We start from the raw sequence: 19839 nt of genomic DNA, 5'->3' as shown, positions 1-19839 counted from the left end.
TCACTATCCTGAAACCCTTCTATTATATTTAATTATATTGATTTGTGTCTAGGGGATGTATTCAACTGAGATTATAATGGACTGTATCTGATTTTGATTTTGTACGCAATCTTGATAAAATGTCGTAGAGTTGATATCCAGGATTTAAGTACAATGCATCAAAATTCATGGGATTTTGGGGATTTCAAAAATCTAAAATACTCTGAACAATCTCCCAAAATCTATCATTTTATGAAGTCCGAAATATTCCATCAACATTTGAATACCATCATATTTTAATGAACTTTAGACAATCCCAAATTTATACTGTTAGATTTCAAGCATAATTTAAAATCCTAATTGAATAACATCCGATTTTGTCACATAATTTAAAATCCCAATTGAATATTCCAAGATTTTGATACATTTTCTAAAATCCGAGTTGAATATCCTCAGATTTTATGAGTGAAAAAAGATCTTTTAAAATCTCAATTGAATACATCCTCCCCTTAGTTTATATTTTAGTGATTTGATGGAGTAAGCGTCACACACAATCATTAAAATCGAAATATGAAAAATTCCGATTAATTCGTCGGTAATTAGGCATATACATCACCCTTTCTAAATTATAAAAAGTTTGAACGAGTTTTTTGATTATAACTTAAACATATTTCATCATTAAAATATATCTCTCGGGTCTATATTTATCGAAAATTTATTTTACATTGTCAATAAAAATATATTAACTTACGCACATTTATTAATTATTAAATATTAACATTTATACAACAAAAAAATATCATAAAATATAATACATCGCATATATTATAAGTTAGCATACATATTTTTAAAAATAATTTAGAAGAAAGCTAATTAATAAATACATTTTTCTTTTAACAGAAAAGAATAATTTTCATTTTGAGGCTATCCGCTGAGCCTCTTTCTGAATTTTCACTTTGAAATATCCCATCCTAGTTCTATGAAATGCTGTTCCCTCACAGTTACTCCCTCCGTCCCATAATACTTTTGTCACTTTCCTTTTAAGGTAATTCAAAATACTTTTCCCATTTCTATTTTGGGTCACTAGTATATATGCATACATATGAACAATTTTACGCGGCAATTAAAAAAACAAAAGAACTTACTATCACTCCCATTTATCCCATTAATCCGTGCATGGCTAATCTTGATATCTGATTGGTTGTTCAAATTTGTTCCTGTATTTTAATTGGTTGGCAGCGAAGTAGTGCATTGTACAAATATTTTAGCTAGTGTTGGTACTCTGTTAGTATATCTGTAATTAATGCTGGGTTGTAGGAGTCAATACAATTAGTGCAAAGTTACTCACACTGTCATCACTCTTAAAAACCGTGTCATTCATGTTATGAGAAAAGTATAAAGGTTCATTCATGTTATGAGAAAAGTATAAAGGTTCAGAGGGAGTATATGTCAAGAAACGTTCAAACAGCACACACTTTTTCAATCCGTGATCCAACAGCTGGAATTAAAAAAAATACCTTTAATTATCCGCAGGGGCGGATCCAGGAAGAGGCACGGGGGGACACGTGCCCCCTAAAATTTTTTTTTTACATTTTTTCACCATTCTAAATTTTAAAAAATTATAGAAGTGCCCCCCCCCCAAAATTTGAAAATATATAGGTGTTTTCCGAAAATTTGCTTGATGCCCCCCTAGATTTCATCTCTAGATCCGCCCCTGATTATCCGTGCATATTTTTCACGGACTCAAAGCTTTCCGTTATAATTTACCGCGAATAAATTACACGTTCCGCTCTTATTAACCGCGGACAACGCAGAACATATTTAAAACGCTGAAACCAAACATTTGAAAACAGAGCACCCTATAACAAGAGACGTATTCGAACCAGAGACACAGTTAACATATTGCACATCGACTTTCAACGATCAAGCTTGCTAGTGACACGTGATTCTTGCGATCTTGAACCTATTTAACCGTATACAGGTGCGTGGTATATGTATAGCAGTTTTCGAATATCGTACATGTATGTGGGCAGTTTTTGTGCTTGTATGTAGTCGATAATTCTTGAGTTGTTACTTTGGATTTGTGTCTTAATGGTTAGATTGGATATGTGGTTAGTTGTTGTGCTTGTGTGTAGTCTGATTTGTATATAGATAGTTTAATTTCTGGAGCAATGGTTGGATTGAATGCTAGGTGTTTGTCAAAATGTCTCAAGGAAAAATATCGCCTAGGTGTTTGTCAAAACGTCTCAAATAGCCTGTTTTATTGCACATGTAGAAGAAGCATGTATATCTAAATCTGTGGGTTAGTTTTGTTATGATGGTGTGCAATGGCGCGGCGGAGCCAGAAATTATACTTTACCTGGGCTACTTTCTGAAGGTTTTTTTTTACTTGTTTTTTAGGCCAGCAACACTATCATAGTAATAAAAACTTATCTCACAACATAATTATAAAATTTAAACACGATCAAACAAAAACAAATTTTAAATAAGACCCAGCTTATAATATATACAAGATAGTGTTCTCTCAAAAACTAACTACCAAATTTGAGTAATTCTTAGTTATTATTTAAGTTAAAACCTTCAATTTTTAATAGAATAATATTCATCTTTTACCATAAACTGTCTTCATCTCTTTTTTTCTAAACTTGTCATTACATATATCCTGTAAAGAATAGAGGAAAAAGTTCAAATATATTTTAACTATAAAACCTAAATGGCAAGAATATAAATTTTAAATAAAAAAAAATATGAATTGATCTTCTTGTTGATTCTTTTCTCCTCCTTGAAACCTAGTTTTCCGTCCTAACTGAAAGTTTTGCAAGAAAGATTAAATGGGTTCGGACAAAATGTAGTGGGCTGGCCTTAAAATATTTGGGCTGAGTAATATTAAAATTTGGGGAAAAAAAATTTGCCCTGGCTGGAGCCCACCCCAGCCTTGGCTGTGGCTCCGCCCTTGATGGTGTGCAGGAAAAGTGTACATATGTACATATATTCATAAGTTTCCTAAAATAGAATGGTTTATTGAATACGTAATAGATATAAACATGTAACTTAAGTTTGTTTGTTGATTACATTACATGGTACGCGGGAAATATTTAATATATATACTATGTTCTCATTTTCCTAAATAGCTATTTTTAATGGGGCCATTTTCTGTGTTGCAGGTTGTTAACGGGAAGGAAATACAAGAACTTCAGAAAAGGAAAGAGAAGGAGACTCGGGAACGTGAGCAAGAGAAAGTGGATAAGATGGTAATCATTCTTTCCTTGAAATAGCGAGGTTATGTAGCAGTTGTCTTTTTTGTTTTAATTTCAGTGTGTTTTATGACATTCAGCTAGCTTCTGCAGTTTTTTGGGTTCATGTCCTTTACCTCAAAATACTGTAGGACGGCAAGGTTGACAACTTTGTGAGAGCTGATAATGATGCATTGAACACAACCTCGAGGCAGCGTCAGCCTAGGGACACTAGTACAAGGCTGTCAGCAGATGAAAAGGAGGCAAATGGGAGGAACGGTTCTAGGGGAAGAATCAGGTAAGTTGGAAACACGTTTTTACTTGCTGCGTGGTAGAATTATATGCTTTTATTTCCTCATTTTTCATGGGATGGGTCCCTGTATCTTGTCTGAGCATGTGTGCATATCTTAAACTACCAGTACATGACATTGACGATAGACAAATTAATTTTAAAATAATTATTCATGAATAATTTTAAATATGTATATAATTTTACCAGTACCAGAGACAAACAGTGTCTAAAATATTCATTAGAAACTATAGGTATAGGTGCATATGGTATTGTGTTTTATGCTATCCTAAAAAGGACATAAACAGAGCTCAGTAGTTGTATTAAAATATCATATGGAACTTTCAAGGTAATACTAAAATTTCCCTTACCTCACCCACAGTTTCAAAAATTAGAAAGGTATGACTGCACTTAGCGCTGAACAAACTAAATATCACTAATTAATCCAAGTGGTCCAACTGTATTCTACTCTTTTTTACTCAAATCGTATTCTATAGCACAAACCAAGAGATATCTTGTTTGAAGACATGAGATTATATCATAATACTCCGGCTAAGTTAGTCCAGAAACATCAAAAATGAGTAATCACATGAATATATTATACCCTTGCACTATAAATATGTAAGTGATGCATATATATATCTCTTCTCTTTAATATATATTGCCTGAAGGCTAATATGCTGTTTAAAGACTGAAATGTCCTCCTTTTTTCAAATCTACCGTATAGTGCCATTACTTTATGGTATTATATGTGTTACAGCCGTATACGTACAATGATTGATACATTCAAAACCCAAACAATTGATAAGCTTCTTGGAGAAGCGGCTCTTTCCCCGATAATTCAAATTCCTATTTCAAAACTTTGAAATTCAATTATAGTTTATCACATATCAAATATTTAGTATACTTTCTCTTAATTCTCTCTTCCAAAACTTAATTTGAATATTTTCTGTCAATTCTCTTTTTTGGTAGGTTTGGCAATTATCCACAAAATTATAAATAAATTATTATTAATTTGCATATCAGGTGTTTGATTAACGTTGTTTATCGTTATACTGTTTATCGGCTTTAAAAATTATTTATATGATAATAAAATATTATAAATTATGTTTTAAAGTAATCTTTTATATTTTTCTAAAATCAAATTTAAAATTAAAAGTAAGCCACTAAAAAAAGGCTCGAATTTTTAACATATGATATTCTAGCTTATAAATAAGAAGTTACTCCCTCTGTGTCCATGGATAATATAAATTGGGATACGAGGACGCAACACCCATTTTAATACTCCTCTAAAGTACGGTCTTGTGACTAAGTTTAAAGATCTTTTCTAAATTTTTATCCATTAAAAAATCTTAAAAATAAGTTATAGAATTATACTTTATAAGAACATTGAAATGTGTGTCGAGCAGTGAAAAAATGTATATAATTAAATGGACAGGAAATGCGTGTCGAGCAGCGGAAAAAACGTATAGGATTAAATGTGATATGAGTAACTTATTAAGTAATACACACAATGATACGAGCAACGAAAAAACGAATAGAATTAAATGTGACAGGAGTAACTTATTTTTTTTTTGCTAAATAACAGGAGTAACTTATTAAGTTATATACAAAGATATAAATACATTGATGCTCACTCATATCTACTTTGCACAAAATAGCATTAATATTTGAGTAATTTAAATCGAATAGTTTTTTATTTCTTAAAATTATATTATGTATGTAGTTGTTAGATAATAAGCAATTTAGAAACAAAATGTTAATATAATATTAATTTAAATAATTAATAATGTAGACATATCATGATTTTTCTGAATGAAAAATTAAAATCTAAATTTTTATTCATAAAAAAATCTTAAAAATAAATTATAGAACTATACTTAATAAGTGAATTGAAATGCGTGTCGAATGGTGAAAAACATATAAAATTAAATGGGACAGAGGGAGTACCCGGAGTAACTTATTAAGTTATATACACAAACGATACGAATAAACTGTTCTAGTGCTCAGTTGCATCACTTGGTGGGTCCGGGTTGTTTTGTCAAGTTGGATTTCTGGAGGTGTAGTGGCTGGTATTTCTCTATTTTTTCTAGTGCTCAGTTGCATCACTTGGTGGGTCCGGGTTGTTTTGTCAAGTTGGATTTCTGGAGGTGTAGTGGCTGGTATTTCTCTATAAGTTGGTATTTCTCTATAAGGTTGTCGTGTTGGAGCTATGTGGGTGTGTCTTCTTGGACTTGTTTTATTATTTTTTATGCTTGTAGTTTTGTTTGGCACTTTTTATTTTTGTAGTTGTCGTTGTTTTGATTTCTCGGAGGGTGTTCTGAAAAATCTATTGTTGGACCTGGGAGTTTTTTTCTCCCTTGGTTGTATACTTTTGTTTGATTTATAATGATGAATTAAATAATAATATCAGTTGCTTTAATAATATAAATGATTTGAGATTTTTTTGATATTTTTTTTCTAGAGATATTTGAATTTATTATTAAAGATCGAGGGATGGCCGCTAGGCCATGCCGGGAAATCTTTTCATTGATAATAAGATATTTATATTAAATAATTTTTTTATTTGATAGTATAATATACTCATAATTGGAAGATAATATTCAGTTTGTTAACAAAATAATAATATTTCAATTTTTTTTGTACATATTTTACCTTATAAATCAGAAGTTAACTTATCAAGTTATTTTACATAAATGAAACAAATAATTTAACTTTTTTGTACTAATATATTTTAAATAAATTTAAAACTAAATTTAAATGAAATGATCATTATTATTTAGGTTATACTCTGTACTAATATATTTTAATACATATTAAAATTAGGACGATGCTGCATTCACTAGCTAAATTTATTTATGCATTTCCTCACTTTATTTTTTAACCAAATTATTTTTGATTTATAAGAAAATAGAGATAAAGTTTTGTCGTACATAAACAAATTTAGGTTACAAATATGTAAGAACTTAATATTATTATTTTAATAAATTAATGATATTAAAAAAATAAAAATTACACATATCAATTCATTATATTTAAATTTATTATTATTTTTAAATAACAAAAAAATTATAACATACAACCATGCGAAGCGGGCAAAAAATCCTAGTCTCACTTAACTTGACAAATATTTAACAAAAATATTCAGAAATAGTGAAGCCACAACCAGTAGGCAGTAGGATTATAAATACATTGGACAACCAACTGAAAGATATTAGAAACAGCCACAAGTATATATATTCTTAAAAGAATGATAGGGTTAAACAACTTAAACACTAAAAGGAATAAAAATGTGGCAGGAACCCCAAGTTATTATATAGTATATACCATGAATGAGACTAATATTGCAGACACTCTATTTCACCTTTTATATCAGGCTCCTTGTAAAAGCTGCTGATGTGTCCCCTGTTCAGTTAAAGTAGAATCTTTATGTTTGAATACCATTGTCCAGTTTTACAAACTGGTTGCTCCCTGCTGCCTTATTCAATTTAAGAAATAAATATATTTAGATATTTCATAGTTTATAATTAATGGCATTGATGTCGCAATGTGTACCTTGTATAAATATGTTGTAACATATTGTCGGTGGAGTTCAAGCCCGACAATTAAGCAAGTCCTGACATGTGTAACACCAGAACCTAAGATAAGAATCAATTATAAAGAATGTCAAATCGAGAAAAGGTTAGTAAGAATGCCGTGTATACATTGTGCATTTCACTATTACAAATAATCAAAGCGTGAACCTGGATCGATTTTGTTACATATCACAAATAATCAAAGTCAGTCAGAATGATTACAATATGCGAAAAAGATAGTAACTATTATGTACCAATCTCAGTAGTTGTCCTGGTAGCTCTATTCGGATCAACATTTTCATTTGGTGGTGATTGGTCATTCCCAGTACCCTGACTATCATGCGCATTAGAATGACACTTGTGAACTACTATGAAAATTATGCTACAGGGTGTATACGATTAAGTGCATTGAATAGGATTATAATAGCAAGTAAATTATAGTTATAAGCATTTTGTGTTGAAGAGTGTTCAATACATATTTCATATATTCATATATACACACAAACACACACAAAAGAACTACTAACATGCTTGGTCCATAATGCTGAAATTACAGAAAAAAACTGGATAAACTAATATTCAAAATCACTCTGAAGATATTCTTGGAAGATATTCAAAATCACTCTGAAGATATTCTTGGAAGATGAATACAATTATTCGAGATATTACCAGATGCTCCAGGAATAATGGGCCTCTTTATTGTTGAAGCTGGCATCTGGAACGCGATGGTTTGCTTGGAGCCTGTTATACCCCTGTTTATGTGCCTGGACGATGGAAAACGTTGGCTTGAACCTGCAAGTTTCAAGGATACACTTTTAACCCAACGTCATAACATTATATTTTCATATTCCATAAGTTGGGATACCAACCAGATAAATCAACGTTCTGTAACTTCCTCTGTGATGGCGTGAGAGATGCTTGCTTAAGCCTATAGGCTTACCACAGACGTGAATATAAGTATATAACCAGTCTGTTAATATAATTTAATAAAATTTCAATTCATTAATATTAAAACACTAATAAAATGATGTTAAAATTTAAATTATATATAATAAATTTAAAATTATATAGCCGCCCGTGCTTTGCACGGGTTTAAGGCTAGTAATTATAATATTTTTTAATGAATATAGCGCTCAAAACTTCTTTTGATAGGATATAACCCTCGAGTTTAGTAACACTATTATTGTTGTGGCGGTGTGGCCTTGTAGTAATTTGGACAAGCCCTATTACTAAACTCAAGACTCCACTCTATAAACGATAAACCCTCGTCGCGATTCTCCCCGCAATCTACACACACTCCTCCATCTCATCACAATCTATACTTACACCATGGGCGTCAACAAGATTCAACTCGAGTGCGTTTTGTTTTATTCTCATCATTCTTTTGTTTCTTCATTGTTTTTACATGTTAAATTAATATTGTTTAAATTAGGGCTATTTGTGATTTTATGCTTTTAGGTTTTATTTTTTGATAGTACGAGCAATTTGGTGTTTTATACGCGTTACTGAGATGTACGGATGATTATTTATGTGTATTTATGTGTGTGAGAGAGAGAGGGAGGATAGGGAAGCCTACTTAATGTTGCCTTGCTGGATGTGTGAGAGACATTGTTCTAAAAATTGGTGATTAATTAATCACCAATTAATCGACCGCTTATTAGATACCCTATTAAATACCCGATTATTTAATTAATCATCCTATTAATTCCGATTAAGTCCAATTTGCGCTTTTTACAACGCGAGGGAGGGAGGGAGGGAGAGGGAGGATTATTAGCTAGGGAAGCCTCCTTAATGTTTCCTTGCTGTATTATAAAAAATGGACTCATGTGCCCTATGAACCGTTTTTTATCTGAGACCTTATCATGCTAATAATTCATTGTTTTTATTACTTGATCTTTGAGGTCTATAAGCGTTATTTGTATTAAGTAATTTGGAATTTTTTATAGTTTAAGAAGATTGATATCTCGGGGGATTGTCGGGTCCATTTTAACTAATTAACCTTGCAACTGTTTCCAGAATAGAACTAATATCAGTTAAATCCAAGCAATAAGAAGCTATGGAAGCCTCCTTAGTGTTGCCTTGCTGGATTATAATTTATTTTTATTTGGGGAGTCTTTACTATTGTCTTTCCTTTTTATATTGCCATTTATTGGAGTTGCAGTTTGATCATATAGAAATCACAATTGTTGTTCTGCCTTGAAATTGTATAGAACCATCTGCTGACAATAATGTGATCCAGTAAATTTCATTTGCTTGACAATGCTTGACCAATTGTTAGACCGGAGGAGTTCATTGCGTTTTGTATATATTTCGCTTTATGCTATAAAACATTATTTACTTTACATCTTCGGAAACATTTTCTTTTTTGCAGTGCTGAAATCGACAAGCAATTTCTTGCTGCTCCGGTAAAATCTGCTGTTGATAAGTTCCAGCTTCTTCCAGAATTTTTAAAGGTAATATTAAAAAAACCTTGCGTTTTGTTGGATTTTTAGGGGATATGTTCCAATGTTTAGTCTGATTTCGTCTCGTTATATTTATTATCTGTTATGTGTCAAGTTGTTCAGTTCGGATTATCACATTGTTCCATGTTTTTGAATCAGCAAGTTATATCATTGTGTGTTATTGTTCCATTGTGATTCTGAAGGAGAATGATAAAAAGCTGCAGCTCGTACACTTTAGGATACAGAAACATGAAGCTCTGTTGCTCGTCTTCTTGTAGACTTTTTATATAATTGCAAACTATTTGGAGGAAAGTGAAAAACATTTAATGAATAAAACTATGAAGTGCCTTGTAGCTTCAGGGTTTATTGACATTGTTATTTATGTTTTTAAAATTTGCTTTCCAGTTTCACCCACACATCTGGCAGAACTTGGAAGTGAGAATGTGTCAGTGTGGTTGTTGGAGGATGAGATTATTAGGTTTTGAGATCTGATATGCTCCATTTTAGATAGCCACTTAGCAACGGCATGATGTGTGATATATTTAAAGTTGCAGACAGCCAATATGATGTCCACTAATGATAGTTCTGTCTTCTTTTGGAGCTGTAGGTGAGAGGCTTAGTGAAGCAACATCTTGACTCTTTCAATTACTTCGTCAGGACAGGAATGAAAAATATTGTGCGAGCCAATAAAGAGATAAGATCCACTGTTGATAAGAATGTTTATCTCAGGTAACACTTAATTTTCTTCTCCACCATGCTTAAATTATTTTACAATTTGTTTGTACTGAATTTGCTATGAGATTCAGAGTGAATATTTGTCTGTTCCGTCTGCCTTATGCATGCTTACAGATATAAAAGTGTTCGTATTGGTGAACCTTCAGTGGTAGTCAATAGTGTCATGGATCAGCTCAACCCTCACAGATGTCGTTTATCTGACATCACGTAAGTGTCTATCCCTTTTTTATTTCGTGAGCACTTTTTGGGAGAAGAAATGTGCCGTATTTGGCGATTCATTTGGCGATTCATTGTAGTCAACAAATATTAGTTTTGAATTACAGTTTTTTTCATAAAAACTGAATTGTTCCTAAAAACATAATGTTCCCTTCTGGTGTCCATTTTCAAAATTTTGTATCATGAAATTTGTTGGCATCTTCACATGTTATATACTGACACAATTAGAGGTTAGTGTCCCAAACTACTTTTGCATATGTAGTCAGTCATACTCATACAAACTCCAAGCAATATTTTTTGACTTTGCAAACTCTAGCATTTTATGACTTCATGGTGAATTCCACATGGTTATAGGTATGCTGCTCCAATATTTTAGTGTTTTATTATTCTCATTTACACATGGTTATAGGTATGCTGCTCCAATATATGTTGACATTGAATATGTTACAGAAAGTAATGGTAAAAAAAGCGTAGCGATTAAGGTAATTTTTTTTCCCATTTCAATGATACTTTCACAGTCATAATTATACTCTAGCAAAAGATCTTACTGTTTGTGTTCTCAGAATGACGTAATCATTGGGAAAATGCCTATAATGTTAAGAAGCTGCTGCTGTCTCTTATATGGGAAAGATGAAGAAGAATTGGCGAGATTGGGTTAGTCAACTGAGAATTTTGATGTAAACATTAATATTAAACAAGTTAAATATATATAGTTTACAGAGTGCACTTTTGGTAATTATAAGAATTTCGAGAATCATTTGTGCCTTATAACTCTGTATACCCAACCATAACATAGGCAATTAGGCATTCAATAGGATTCATGGATCTAGGTCTAGGTATAATGTGCAAGCAGGCAAGACAATGAAGTATAGTTTTCTCTTCGCATTAGGTAAGCATATAAAAGTTATTATGGCAATAATAATTGCAATCTCTCAGCAATATATATGTGTGTGTGTGTGTGTATGTATACACACACATATGCATAAATTGTAGTGCTCCAATTAAATTGTATAAATTTTAATATTTGTTTCATTGTTTTTCTTCCATTATGCATTGCTAAATTTCTGGAAGTTGTATATAAGATTATTTTATCAGTAGGCAGCAGGCTGGTTTTGATGCTCAATTGAGTATCTGGAACAGTTCATTGTAACGTGTATATATTATCTGTAGTTTTTTGTTGTTTCATTTACTCTTTGATGCTAATATTTCTTTTTTCTTTATTAGGCGAGTGCCCACTTGATCCTGGAGGATATTTTATCGTCAAAGGAACAGAAAAGGTAATTTCTTTTTACGTGATTCTAGAACTTTTATAAAGCTTAACTTGAATCATAAAATTTATAGATAGAAGGGTGTTAGTAACGAGAAATTATAAATTACTTCCTTTGCATGACTACTGTGTTTTCTTAGTTTCCAGTTTTCACTGAGGTTTTAGAAATGAGCATCCTATTATCTATTGATTTTGTTGTTGAGGAGTTCTTTTTTCATTCTCACATAATTTTGTAAGTACAGATTTTCATGATTCAGTGATTGTTTTTTAAATTTTCAATCGATATATATGTATATATATATAGGCTCATGATCAAATAGAAACCACTTTTAAAATAAAAACTAGAAACCAATACAGGTTAGTGATATTCTCAGTACAATTTAGTGATATTCTCTTTAGGATTTAGTGATCAGTGTTGCAGGAATTAGTGAAAACTTGCGGGAACTGCCCAGAATCTCTAATATGTTCCAGATTTTGCTCAGAATCTCCAGATCTGTTGACGTTTTCGATTCAGATGGTGGCGATGGTGGTGGAGATGGTGGAGGTGAAGGTGGAGATGGAGGATGATGATTGTAGCGGAGGTTTGGGTGGCTTGAAATAGGGGGTTTGAGCGTTGCCGGAACAGTAGAGGCTCCCCCGCGTTTTGAGGTTGAGCCGAGGTTGAGAAAGAAGTATGAACGGGGCTGAAGGAGGTTGAAGCAGCGACCAAGATGGGGCTGGTGAAGATGGAGGTGGAGATTGTGTTGTTAGAGAAATAATGGAGGTGGAGATGGAGGTGGTGGTTATGGAGGAGGCAGACGGCATAGAGCTAGTGGTGGTTATGGAGGAGGCGACGATGGAGGTGGTGGCAGTGGCGGATGTGGAGGCGGGGTTGGTGAAGATGGAGGTGGAGATGGGGTTGTTTAAGAATTTAGTGGTATTTGCTTTAGGATTTAGTGATATTCCAGCTTGGTTTTTAGTTTCTAGAATAAGGAGGTTTCTATTGGAGTAATACTCTCTCTCTATATATATATAAGTCTTACTCCAATGGAAACCTCCTTATTCTACAAACTAGAAACTATCACTAAACTAGTATTGTTGCCCGCTCCGCTGGGCTATATAAAAGATTATATATATGACTATAAGAGAAGAACATGCACAATACGTCTGATAACAAAAGATAACATAAGTTAATCCAAATACATATTTGGATAAAATTACAGACTGTTGTTTGTTAGTGCAGACACAAATAAAATTACACCCATGTACTCATGGACAGAGCAAAAGAGTTTTGCAGCCATTTTACTGTTTCTGAGTAACGGTTGATGAGTCTAAGTTGTCTTCTGTAGCGCCTTGAAGATGATAGTACGATGTTGTTGTTTCAGTTGGGCAACACCTGGTAGATGCCCTTTGTTCTTCTGTTTTTCCTGAGTTCACTGTGTTGTCCCGTTTGAATCACATGCAGATGTTTCTTACTGAGTACAATTTAACATTCTTCTTAACGTTCTCATCACAAATTTGCAGCATGATTGTGAATGTTTGTCTGTAAACTGCCTCAACTGATTTGGAAAGAAAGCCGGAAGAGCTCCCTGGAATTGTTTTGAAGAAAAGAATTCTTTCAACAATCAAATTATTTGACAACAAAAACAAAACTTGTTATCTAAAAGGGAAAACAAATTTCACCTCCGGTATAACATCTCTGGCTCTGTAACCTATGAACCTATGAGGCTCGTAAACCTCACGATCACTGATTATAACATCCAATTTTCCAGTTTGATCGTAAGCCACCACATGAAGCCTAAATCTAAAATTGGAATAAACAACCATAACATTTCCATGACTGTTAAACATAGTTATATGAAGATCTGAAGAACCAATACCTTTTCTCGGCATGAGGAACTATCCTTGCACACAAATCACAGTAGAAAGCAGCAAAGCAATGTAATATAGATAGTAATTAACTATTAATCGTCGTGGATATGTATCGGTGATTGAAGCATTGTCAATGGATGAATGACATAATAATCGGATTTGCCACTAACTCTTGAGTTGGGATCATGTGTAAGCAATGGTAGTTCTGGATCAACGTTACTTGGTACAAAGAAGGCAGGCTTGGAAGGCACCTGCAGAGTGAGAGAAAACTGTTAAGCATAAGTATCACAGAAGTCATGGCAGGTCTGTTTGTAACATTTTCTTGCACACATAGTAACCCCATGTTAATACATCTTATCATTTCGCGTATTGATGTTGGATTATTTCTCAGTACTGGATCGATAATATTAGTGTTGCAGTCCCTTTTTGCCAATTCTTCTGGGCATGAGAAACATAAGTTTAATCAGATACAAATGATGCATTATATTATGAATGTGATCAAGTATGCTAACTGAATGCATTCAGTATAAGAAATCGATGCATGAACTCTGTGAAAACTAAAACTTCCACAACTTGCAAGGTCTGCAATATCATCTACATTTCCAAAACTAAATACTTCAAACTTAACCGAGAAATGTTCATGCATTACATACTTAGGTGCCATATATCCGCAAAGGTATATACTATTGTTACTATTATATTTAATTCTTATGCTACAATTTGGTCAGAAGACTTACTATGTTCCCACAATTCTATCTGTAGATCCTTGAGTTTCATCCAAATTGAATAACCTTGTAATTCGTTGTTAGTGCATGAATGTGTGAGTAAATTCCCAAGTTAATAAAAAAAATTTACCCGACAGTCAGAGACTTCTATGTGCTCTGCTCTGGTAGTTTGTATTAACTTAACTTGTTATCCACCACTATTATGTTGAAGCAGGTGATTCTTCTACAGCCCTAGTTACATCCCACCAGAACTTGATTAGCCAAACTCTTATTCTGTAGTCATATTTGTTGTGTTTAGTTGAGATGATACAGTATATTTTGTTGAGGACATGTAATGAAGTTCTATAAAATCAAATTGAAACTATTGTTGTATGGCAGTGAAACCTTACAACATACTCCTAAGCAACCTGGGTGCACGTCAAAATATAGGTGCCACAAAATATTAGCACATAAGTTATAAGTGAACTAATGCAGAATATCTTGTTGACATGAATATCTGCAAATATCAAAATTATAAATGTAGTTTCCAGGATTTTGAAGTATCTGCAAATATCAAAATATGAAAAATTAACAGAAAAGAGGCTATAACATGAATAATACTCTAAACATGAACACTACATGTTTGGCCAAGCACACTCAAACTCCCATTAAAAAAATGTATAGCTATCTTATGTTTTGTCACAACCATCATAAAAAGGCCAAACTCCATGATCAATTTAAAAAAATGAAGATACCCAAAACATAGTAGGGTCCTGTTCCACAGCAACCGCGTGTTAGATAAGGGTTATCTAACACACTGTACGGGGGCCATTGGATTTATATTTCAAGGGCTCAGATCCAATTTTGGGTTTTTAATGTATCCGCGGTTATTTTCCGCGGAAGGGAAAACTCCCTATCCGCGGTTATTCCGCGGTTTTTTATAGCGGATACATTAAAATCTCAGATTGGATCTGGGCCTTTGAAATATAGATCTAACGGCCCCCGTACAGTGTGTTAGATAACCCTTATCTAACACGCGGTTGTCAAGGAACAGGACCCAACATAGTATAGGCATATACAAAATAGTCAACTTACTAATCAAAACTCACATAGTCGCACACAAAAGTTACTTGAATCAACTGATGTCACACAACAGAGTTCTAAAAAACATGAGAGCAAGAAACAAAGGTAGCAGTAATTACAAAAGCTACATGAACAAATACTCTGCAAAATTTACATACACTTAGAACTATACTTTCATTTAAGCGGAAAAAGTAGAATACCTCTTCTCGCAGTGTGGAACAACTTCTAATCAAACCTCTTCATAATCAAACACCTCGAGTATGACAAACAACAAAAATATGCATATAACCAATTAAACCTTCAATTTTCAAATCTCAGTATATATTATCAAATTATGAAAATCAATAAACATAGCATGACAAAGTTTGTGTACCATCAATAAAAAATATCTAAAAAGTTAAAAAATTTACCATTTTTGTTCTTTTGGACAAATCATCAAACACTTTATCAGCATAAGTTTAACCTGCATGTATAAAATAAAGAAATTATTAGGAAACTAATAGTTGAAATGGAGATTATATTGAAGAAATACTATGAATATAAAAGAGAGAAACGTGACAAAGATCACGGGGGTAGAAGAAGGAAGAATGAAAAATGAGAGAGAGCATAAACATCTTCTTTTAATTTGAATTCTTGGAAGACGTGCCTTGCAGATTCATTTACAAACTGTAAAACTTTCAAAAAAAGTTAAAACACAGCAGAGGTTTAGCTTCCTGAGAAAGCCTCTTTGATTTCGGTTTGAATCATCTTTGCTTTCGGTTTGAATTAAGAGTAATTATTGCTTATAACAAAGAAATTAATTGTAAGTGAGAAATTAATTATAAATGAGAAGTAATTCTTAATCGTGTTTTGATTCTAATATTTTTTTTGTTATTACAATTTATTAGACTTAAAAATTATTAATATAATAACAAATTAATATAAATTATCTTTTAAAGATTTTCTTCACATATTTTTAAAATAAAATTTCGAAAATAGAAATAAATTATTCGCCAATAATGGGTTTATAAGACAATCCAAACACCCAATAGTATTGAATCTTAATTAATTACTTCATTTATTTTCAAATATAAATTTGTTATTTTCAAGTTCATTAAATTCATTATTAAATTCGTTATTTTCAAATTCTCTGAATAAAAAAATACAATTAATATTGTAATTTTAAAAATAGAATTTTGAATAAAAAAAGTCTTACAAATATGTGTTAAAAAGTCAAACGACCTATATTTCGAAACAGAAGGAATAGTAATTAATATTAATATATATCTATTTGTCCAAAAATCAGATTTTGTGATTTGTGCGTTTGGATAAGTTTTTTTATTGTTTACAATTATTGGCTCTAAATATTATTAATATAATAATAGATAATAGATTATTATAAGTTATCTTTTAAAGTGTTCCTCTACATATTTATAAAATAAAATTTTAAAAATAAAATAAGTCATTAAAAATGTTAGGATTTTTAATTTCACATGTTTTAGCTTCTAATTTGTTACACAAATTATATGAATAAGTTGACTTATAAGTTCAAAAACTCGGCCAAATATCCAATAAGATTGAATCTTAATTAATTAATTACCCACCTATTTTGAAATATAAATCGTTTGACTTATATACAAAGAGGTAACATGATTTATTATATAGATTCCGTCTTTTTTTAGTTGTCATTTTGATTTTTTACAAGTGATTTAAGATGATTAAAAAACATACTTCCACCTATTATTTTTAAAATAATTTGAGTGAGTAGGTACAAATTGGGGGGAGGGGGAGTTTAGCTTCCCGGGGAAGACTCGCGCAGCCTGCTTTGTTTTTTAAAATAAATAATTGCTTAGTTTTTTGTATTGTAATGATTTGGTATGTAATTAAGATACATTGGTCAATAACTGCATCACGTGTCCATTTGTTGTACATATGGTAGTGGAAGCAGCCACGCGTCGTCATTACATGCAGCAGAAAGAGAATGGCACGCTCGTAATTAAGCAAACATGGAGGGGTAGTTATTTAGGCTGTTTTCAGTACTATTGGAAATAGGCAACAGCAATTATAATGTAGATTGATTGTAAAAAGAATATCACTAAATTCTTAAACAATCCCACTTTCTCCTTCTTCTCCAACCACTTCCGGCAGCTTCACCCCGCCACCCCTGCTAAGTCTCTACTGCTCTCTCCACCTCCGTCCCGCCTGAACCTCCATAACCACCACCTCCATGTCGGCCTCCATTATTTATATCACCACCAAATCCAACCCCCCTCCACCGCCCTTTCGATTCCACCTCCACCTCCACCTCCACCTCCATCTCCACATGCACCTTCGTCCTCACCTCCACCTCGATCTTCCTCACCTCCAATACCATTTGCCCATCTTAATGCGGATTTTAATTTCAAATCCGTAAAAGAATATCACTAAATTGTACTGAGAATATCACTAAACTGAATTGGTTTCTAGTTTTTATCTTAAGGGTGGTTTCTATTTGATCATAAGCCTATATATATATAGAGTCTTACTCCAATAGAAACCACCTTACTCTAGAAACTAGAAACTATCACTAAATTTCAAAGAGAATATCACTAAATTCTCAAACAACCCCACTTTCCCCTTCTTCTTCTCCAACCCACCAACCCAACATCTGCCTCCACCCCACTTCCGGCAGCTTCATCCCGCCACCCCCCCCCCAAGTCTCTGCCGCTCTCTCCACCTCCGTTCCGCCCGACCCTCCATAACCACCACCTCCATGTCGGCCTCCATTATTTATATCACCACCAAATCCAACCCCCTCCACCGCCCCTTCCGTTCCACCTCCACCTGCACCTTTGTCCTCACCTCCACCTCGGTCTTCCTCACCTCCAATACCGTCTACCCAGCTTAATGCCGATTTCAATTCCAGATCTTTGCCAAAAACGGCCGGATAGAGCTAAAGGCTTCTTCCATGTCCACCACCTCCATCTCCACTCTCACTATCTCCACCACTGCAACCACCACCTGAATCGGCAACTGGAACAGATCTGGAGATTCTGAGCAGTTCCTGGAGCAGATCTGGAGATTCTGGGCAGTTTCTGCAAGTTTTCACTAATTCATGCAACACAGATCACTAAATCCTAAAGAGAATATCACTAAATTATATTGAGAATATCACTAACTTGTATTGGTTTCTAGTTTTTATTTTAAGAGTGGTTTCTATTTGATCATGAGCCTATATATATATATGTATGTATGTCAAGATATATAAAGCGCTGGTCAAAAGAGTTGAAAGAGCGTTATATGTCCTCAGCTCTAGTTGACTATTTTAAATAATGCATCGGACAATATTCATCTTGACTTTACCATCATTTGCTAGGTGATTTTGATTCAAGAACAACTTTCCAAGAACAGAATTATTATTGACACCGATAAGAAAGGATGGTAAGCAGATTCAGATAATTGTTTCTTTGTTATTGTAAACATGTTTCATTGTTATATATTATTTTATTGATTTGACCAACCTTAGAGAAGAGTCTCGGGATATGGGTAGCGTAAATTGAGAGGATAAACATTAGAGTGATAAACTGAAAAGTGTATTTTAATTATAAAAATTATCTTCTAATAAATTATCCATATTTTTCAGGCTTGATACCTTTGTTTTCTTGTGGAATGTGAAAACAAATATCTTAAAAAGTAATAGATATTACTAGTTAAATGGTAGATATTTTCTAGGGTCCCATTTGTTGTCAGTACTGGGTAGTTTCTGAATGGAAACACCAAACATATGTTGTTAATAGAACTTATTAAATCATTCTGCAGTCTCTGCACTCTGTGTATCCCATCTTAGGAAGCCAACAGTAGATAACAGGCTGACATTGTGTTTAACTTGTGTGTGCCAGAACTAGATTGAAGAAATTAGCTTTAGAATATATGACGCCACAACTAGATGCAATAAACTAGTTATAGAATAGATGACGATGAGTGTTTTCTCAAAAACTTTGTGAAAAAGATGAAAGCAAATTAAGTGATAGCCAAACGCTATTTTCCTTTTATCATTTGGATTGTAACATCCCTAAGATCATGATAGTTACTTGCATGACCTGTTAGAGAATGTATGGTTTCACTTAAATTGAAAAGAGGAAAAATTTTGATACAAGAACTTAAATGCTGCTGATGTTTTTAACTTCACTACTTATGCGAATCATACATGAATATATAACTTGCTGCATACTTTTTGGAGTTGTTAGAATGAACTGCAGCAGAACTAACTTGTCGTACTGAGTGTATCGAGCAGGGTTCCAGGAGGGCAAAATGTATGAGACCTTACCCATACTCAGAAGAGTAGAAATTCTGTTTCCACAAAGGCCCCTTGCTTGAAGAATATAGAATACAATAATAAGAGCATTTTATAGGAAAATGAGAGACAAACATAAGAACACGGTATAAAAGATAAGTGACAACAAACAAAAATTCAACATCTGGACATAAAATAAAACAAGAAAAGAATA

The 19839-nt window shown here is 32.9% G+C and overlaps 1 protein-coding gene and 1 long non-coding RNA gene across 5 annotated transcripts in view; one reads left to right on the top strand and one right to left on the bottom strand.

The window, feature by feature from the left end:
- The first annotated feature begins 1751 nt into the window (after positions 1-1751).
- The window catches only part of LOC108214355 (DNA-directed RNA polymerase III subunit 2), a 39018-nt gene continuing 20930 nt past the window's right edge, over positions 1752-19839 (top strand). Inside the window, exons 1-10 of one of the 2 annotated variants that reach the window (XM_064090227.1) lie at positions 1752-1960; positions 3144-3230; positions 3365-3510; positions 9448-9529; positions 10125-10246; positions 10367-10459; positions 10878-10950; positions 11032-11122; positions 11693-11745; positions 18708-18772. In XM_064090227.1, the coding sequence (XP_063946297.1) occupies positions 3228-3230; positions 3365-3510; positions 9448-9529; positions 10125-10246; positions 10367-10459; positions 10878-10950; positions 11032-11122; positions 11693-11745; positions 18708-18772 (728 nt within the window). In that variant the 5' untranslated portion in view covers positions 1752-1960; positions 3144-3227. Of the gene's footprint in view, positions 1961-3143; positions 3231-3364; positions 3511-9447; positions 9530-10124; positions 10247-10366; positions 10460-10877; positions 10951-11031; positions 11123-11692; positions 11746-18707; positions 18773-19839 lie in introns of those variants that run through there. The other variant, XM_064090228.1, reaches the window with a different exon arrangement.
- Positions 12881-16080, bottom strand: LOC135151604 (uncharacterized). Of its 3 annotated transcripts, XR_010290236.1 has the most exons (5): positions 15784-16080; positions 15574-15626; positions 13595-14024; positions 13398-13518; positions 12881-13303 (listed from the first exon to the last, which is right to left on the bottom strand). It is a non-coding gene; the product is annotated as an uncharacterized LOC135151604 (long non-coding RNA). The 3 variants fall into 3 exon arrangements; XR_010290235.1 differs by lacking the exons at positions 15574-15626; positions 15784-16080 and having other exon boundaries at positions 13595-13837; positions 13938-14793; XR_010290234.1 differs by lacking the exons at positions 15574-15626; positions 15784-16080 and having other exon boundaries at positions 13595-14793.

This window comes from Daucus carota, chromosome 3 (genome assembly GCF_001625215.2).
Source record: "Daucus carota subsp. sativus chromosome 3, DH1 v3.0, whole genome shotgun sequence".
Lineage (NCBI taxonomy): Eukaryota > Viridiplantae > Streptophyta > Magnoliopsida > Apiales > Apiaceae > Daucus > Daucus carota.
This window is presented reverse-complemented; position numbering and strand designations above follow the sequence as displayed.